We start from the raw sequence: 6,000 nt of genomic DNA, 5'->3' as shown, positions 1-6,000 counted from the left end.
GAGTCAATCTTTCAAAGTCCCCAAGCTACCCACGGCTTCGTTGTTAGGTTCATTGCTGAACTAGATACAATTAAATCCAAGGGTCCAGGGCGGGGAAATACTATGGCGTCGGGCCATCCTGGCCAGCGCCGGCAAAAGAAGCCACCAGCGGGCAATTGCAAGATTCATGTTGATGCTGGAGTAATGACAAGAAGAGGAGGGTCAGCAGCGGCCGTATGCAGAGATGAGTGGGGAAACTATATGGGCAGCTTGGCCTTAGTTATCGAAGGTGTGGTAGACCTGGCCACCCTTGAGGCAGTTGCATGCCGGGAAGCTTTGTCCCTTGCTGAAGATTTGGGCATCCAAAGCTTTGTTGTCGCGTCGGATTGCAGCCAAGTTGTATCGGATATCAACAGGAGATCACATGGAACCTATGGAGCGATCATTGAGGATATAACTCTTAGATCATCTTCTTTTCAGTGTAAATTTACTTTTGAGAGGCGTGCTGTTAATTATGAAGCACATAGATTAGCCAAGTTTTCACTTTCTAGAGGTCCGGGGCGCCATGTGTGGTTTGGAGTGCCTCATGACCAAGGATGTATCCCACTTCATGTGGAATTTCATGAATAAAACTTGGTTTTACCCCTAAAAAAACAAGAATCAGATTTTTTTTAAGACTTCTTACTTCCGAGCAAGCACATAATTGCCCGCGTGCATTACAAGAACCCCTGATAGTTGACATTACGTAGGCGTCATATATATTTTTAGAATATCATGTAGGTCTCAATTGCCCGAATCCTGATTACGAATCTTTTTTTGGCCATTTGGCAAACAGAGTCGACGCGCACTCCACTTCACTAGGTCCTATATGGGACGGTGCAAATAGTTTTCTTTCACCGGTTCAGGTTCCATAGTGATTTTCTGCGCATTGTTTCTTTCGGTTTTTCATTTGGTTTTTTCATGCATGGTTTTTGCTCTGTTTTTCCTATTTATTTTTTCCTTTCTTTATTTTCATTTTCTTTCTTCTTCTTTTTTTTCCATTTTTACATGCACAACTTTTTACAAATTTCAGAAATTATGGAAAATTGTGAGCCTTTTTTAAAAGCTAATTTTTTAAAATAATACATTTTTTAATTAATTTTCAGAAATAATACACGGTTTTGATATTTTTCAAAAATAATACGGCCTCTTCTTCCTGGAGGACGACTGGACCTAATCGTCCTCCAGGAAGATGATTAAGCTCCATTCGTCCTCCAGAAAGATGATTAGCTTCAGTCGTCTGCAGGAAGATGATTAGCTCCAGTCATCCTCCATGTAGATGATTAGTTGCTGGCCTAGTCCACAAAACTTTTTCATAACCGTGTTCCCGGGAACATTTAGCCGCCATCTTCTTTCCCGCCAAACCTACCTTTCCCGCCCAACCTGCATTTCCCGCCATATTCTTTCCAGCCCAACCTGCGTTTCCCGTCATCTTCTTTCCCGCAAACCCTACAATTCCCACCATCTTCTTTCCTGCCATTGTTTTTCCCGCCAACCCTTATGTTCCCGCCATCTTCTTTCCCGCCATATTTCTCTTCTCGACTTATAAACCCCCCTCCCATACAGAAAGGGTTGGTAAGCAGTGCATTGTAGTGGTGGGAGGTGGTGTCGGAGTCGAATACATGTCCACCCACTCATTGTGCTGCGACAACTAATCATCTTCCTGGAGGACGACTGGAGCTAATCATCTTCCTGGAGGATGACTGGAGCTAATCATCTTCCTGGAGGACGACTGGAGCTAATCATCTTCTTGTAGGACGATTAGGTCCAGTCGTCCTCTAGAAAGACGAGGCCGTATTATTTTTGACAAATATCAAAACCATGTATTATTTCTGAAAATTAATTAAAAATGTATTATTTAAAAAAAATTAGCTTTTTAAAACACATGAACTTTATTTAAATTTATGAACTTCTTTGTGAATCCGCAAACTTCTTTTCCAACATCCCGCCCTCTTCTATCCCCTTGGCCGGATGGCGGCGTTTTTGGATGTCTTCCCGGCCATTGAAAGCCAAGGTCTGGCTGGATGGCGTGTTTTTGGATGACTGTCTGGCCTTTCAACGTTGCGGCTAGCTTGCAGACAGTTCATGGAAACAACTTTCAAATCGTTCATCTAAATTCTCGGTCATATTTGTTTCCTGCCCCCTGCAGATCATTCATATAACATGTTGTTAATAAGTTATTTGGCTTATTGGCAACAATTAGTCTTTGCGCCAAGGGTGTGGTCTGGTCGGATGGCGTGTTTTGGACTGTCTACTCAGGCTTTGGACTTTGCTATCTAGTCGGCAGGTGTCCATGCTGACCATGCTCACTGATCGCACTCTTCCCCTGCCTTGTGAATCATTTGCTCAATTCACTCAGTTTCCTTCTGCTCACGTGGTTCCGCGTGGGAGTGGCTAGTTACATCGGCTCATGCCATTTGTCGTGGGGGTGCTCAGGATTTCTGTCGACCTAGTTGTTGGGTTGCCCACAATCAAACGGCTTATGTATTGACAAAGAAAGCCAACGGTGATCATCATTGTCTTCTGTTGGTAAATACAAGGCAGTTACAATCAGAATATTTTATGTATTGACAAGGGGTCCAGTGGTTTTATGTGGAATAGCTGTCAACGCGACCGACACGAGTGTGTGATTGGAATTCTTTTCCTATACAAAAAACCATTGGACCCCTTTCTACACATTATGTGAACTTAGTATGCTGGGACTCAAACTCCCAAAGTGCCGATCAGGGGATGGTTCTACCACTACACAATAGCTTAGTATGCTCGTGGGGTAGCCCGAAATGTGCTTACCATTTGCCGCCTGTAACCAAAACCTTGATTATTGCTAAATAGTGGATGTAATAGGATTTTGTTGGCCGCTTAGATTTTTTTCATATTTTTGTGAAGTTAGTATGTTGTCTCCAACTCCCAAAGTGTTGATGAGGAGGGCAACGTTGTACCACTACATTGCAGCTTAGTGTGCAATTTGATAGGAGACGGTGTGTATTTACCTACGGATCAACCATTTAAAACCAAAAATTTCTAGCAAATAAAGTTTCTTAGCTCGATATGTGCATTCAACGTTCGGGAAGATGGAGCTGTGAATAGTTTCCTCCTCGCATCCTCCAATGTGCACCGCCAACATCTCTAAGAGCACTCGTCAACATGTGTGACTGCTTCCAAGTTTATGCTGGTCGCATTATGTTTTCGGTGACAAACCAAATCTTCGAACCGCCAACAACCTGAAAATATGGTTGGGCCTGACTACTTTGTTTAGCCACTTATTTTTTAGAGTTGTGTTATTTATTCTCAAATCTAAATCATATTTCAAAAACTTTCGTCAAATCCCGATCACCATCTTAAACATCGCTTCACATATGGATCAAAATTTGCGTAAGTTTCACACATTGAGTAGAATATTGCAGTATGTATCTAGGATTTTACAAAAAATACACACAGTTGAGAATTAGGAAAACAATTGTTTTTCATAGTACTATTCGTTGGAGAAATTGTTGTAATAAGTTGGCGGCAGTTTTACAATACCAATGAGGAGAAGAACAACCAACACCAACTATAAAATCAGAAAAACCTTCTAAGCCTAGCAAATTACATTCAAGTGCAACAAAACAATAAACTGAACTTTCCGAGAAACTGCTTGTACATCCGCTGCTGCAAGCACGATATCATGTACACTTTGGAAAAATCTCATATTCAAAGATTGAGCATGCACATGACGTTCTAAATATGCTTCTGAATGAGCTTCCATTATACGGCTGCATGAAGTAGATCATATCATATATAGAGGCAGGGCATTAAAAACAGTTTGGTAACTTTAGAGTTTAAGCCACAAATAGGATATCAACAAAGCATTAACATGACGAGAGAACTTTAGAGTTTACAGTTTACACACAAATAAGACATCCATTTAGGATCTGAATATGAGACAAGAATACCTTCTCAAAGGGCAAGATACCCATCCAAGAAGGAGGCATCGAACGGATCAGCCATTGATAGATCATGGATACGATTGTTATAGTTCCATGTATTCCAAGAAAACCTTTTGAATGCAAATCGAGCATCGTGAGAAGCTCTGTCTTCAACTCGTAGTTGCTTGTATTGGTTGGTCATCCATTCTTCTTTGTTGCTGCCGAAAATTGATTTCTCAACGATTCCTAATTCCATTCTATCTAGCACTTTGGCATTCAATACAAAGAACCTTGCAAAGTCAACTTCTGGACCTTTGCCATAGTAGACCTTCATCGCCATTTTCTTTAGGTGGTGCTCAAGGCATTCAACTGGATCGTCCAATGACGCATTATTTATGTTCTCTGCAGGGTACAACTCGCTTTTATGTAACCCATGGGGGAGCCGCCATGAATAATCCAACTGGAGACAAATAAAAATGATGGATATAATTAAAAATAGTTGCTAACAATTATGACAACCTGATATTTTGACATTTCAAGCAATCTGGGAAAAGCACTCACCACGATGTAAAGGCTCTGCAAGCAGGGGAAGCACTTGAGTAAGCCAATAACTGCATCTAAATCGGGGCCGACATGTTGAAGAGCCAAAACCTTGACCGTGTGCATTGTGGTTGTCAAGCTGACAGCAATCATTTCCTATCAAAAAAAAAAGAACAAAGCAAACTCTTATCAAGAACAATAGTATATACCATGCATATAGTGTGCACGTTGTAATTCTAAGAGCAAGGCTGCAACTACCTGAAAAACTGTTGTCCCGAGGTGGAGCTGTGATACGGCTTTGCTCAGAGGACCCAATATCTCCAGCTTAGGGGCGCGGATTACCCGGATGGTCGTCGGACCATAGTCTGGATTGAGTGGCAGCAACCTCTGGAGACAAGGGGCGTCGTCAATGACCAGCTCTTGGACATTGACAATGCGAGCGTAAGGGTGATCTTCTGTGTCCTGACGAGCACAGAAGCCGATGCTCCTGAGAGCAGGGGAGTTGAATCGGAGTCTGGCAGAGCCCACAGTGTTGTCCAGCAGAAGGCTCTTCAACGCAGGGCAGCCGGCGAGCACGGCGCTCAGAGCCTCCTCCGGTAGGGTGACATTGCAAAGGGTGAGCTGCTGAAGGAGCGGGAAATCCATGGCGAGATTGGGCGGCAGACGGCAGCAGCCGAACGTGGCCACGCGGAGCGCGGGAGCGCAGCGGAAGACCGAGAGTGGCAGCACGTCGCTGCCGTAGCTGCGGTAGCTATAGACTAGCTGGAGCTCCTCAACGTAGGCGATGCCCCTGGCGCGGAACCAGTCGTCAAGTCTTGGGTCGCCGTTTTTGTCGATGATCTGGTGCCCCGTGCGGTGGTGGTAGAGGTATTGGCGGTGTGCAATTTTGGTAAGACAGAGGCGGCTGATGGGGCCAAGATGGCCGGCGAGGACGCCGGAGACGGTCTTCTCGGGTATGCTGTCGTCGAGGTTGAGCGGCACGGACCGCCAGATGTGGCGCCACCGGCGGGATAGCGCCTGGGTGCGGCAGCCGTCCTTGGCTGGGAGGAGGGACACGACGGCGCCGAGCCACGCGTCAGGGATCTTGCTGATGAGGTCGGGGCGATCCATCGCCATGTGCGCGGTGTGATCGCCGACGCCGGGAGAAGAGGTGAACGCGGACGGTCGTGGGCTTTCGCTTTTGTGCCGTAGGTACTACAGTATTATTATAGGACGCCGATAACTGCCACACATGTGGTGTATTGGGTGGTTGTGCCGCACGTCCTGTGTGGCACGAAGACGACCCCGCCCGCATGACCGCGTACGGGCGTGCGCAGCATTTCTCCATCGCGAGAGATTCTCTCCAGCCACAGGTTCCCCAGTGGTACGTCCGGGGTCGGTTCAATTAGTGTGCTATCCGTCCAGTACCTCCGGCCGAAGCAAATCCATTCCACCAACAACTTGAGGGCGCGCTCTTGCCACAACCCGCACGTCCGGTGCAGCACGATCGCCCCCGCACGAGCACGTCCGGGCGAGCGAGCGCGCGGCCCGCACGACC

The 6,000-nt window shown here is 45.8% G+C and overlaps 1 protein-coding gene across 1 annotated transcript; it reads right to left on the bottom strand.

Moving 5' to 3' along the window:
* Window positions 1–3,954: 3,954 nt before the first annotated feature.
* LOC109743633 (F-box/FBD/LRR-repeat protein At3g26920-like) lies at window positions 3,955–5,579 on the bottom strand. Its single transcript, XM_020302726.1, has 3 exons — window positions 4,722–5,579; window positions 4,485–4,619; window positions 3,955–4,383 (listed from the first exon to the last, which is right to left on the bottom strand). Exons 1-3 carry the CDS (start codon window positions 5,577–5,579, stop codon window positions 3,955–3,957), a joined length of 1,422 nt encoding a protein of 473 aa, XP_020158315.1.
* Window positions 5,580–6,000: the final 421 nt, after the last annotated feature.

Source organism: Aegilops tauschii, chromosome 5 (genome assembly GCF_002575655.3).
Source record: "Aegilops tauschii subsp. strangulata cultivar AL8/78 chromosome 5, Aet v6.0, whole genome shotgun sequence".
In the NCBI taxonomy this organism is placed as follows: domain Eukaryota; kingdom Viridiplantae; phylum Streptophyta; class Magnoliopsida; order Poales; family Poaceae; genus Aegilops; species Aegilops tauschii.
The sequence above is the reverse complement of the archived record's forward strand: the minus strand, read 5'-3'. Positions and strand labels throughout refer to the sequence as shown.

Bases quoted from the DNA above. Each gene is read 5' to 3' on its own strand.
- LOC109743633 (XM_020302726.1), bottom strand. From the start codon at position 5,579: ATGGCGATGGATCGCCCCGACCTCATCAGCAAGATCCCTGACGCGTGG. The intron at 4,620-4,721 runs GTAGTTGCAGCC...TTTTTTTGATAG, and splicing joins TCGGGACAACAGTTTTTCAG to GAAATGATTGCTGTCAGCTT. The intron at 4,384-4,484 runs GTGAGTGCTTTT...ATTTGTCTCCAG, and splicing joins TGCAGAGCCTTTACATCGTG to TTGGATTATTCATGGCGGCT.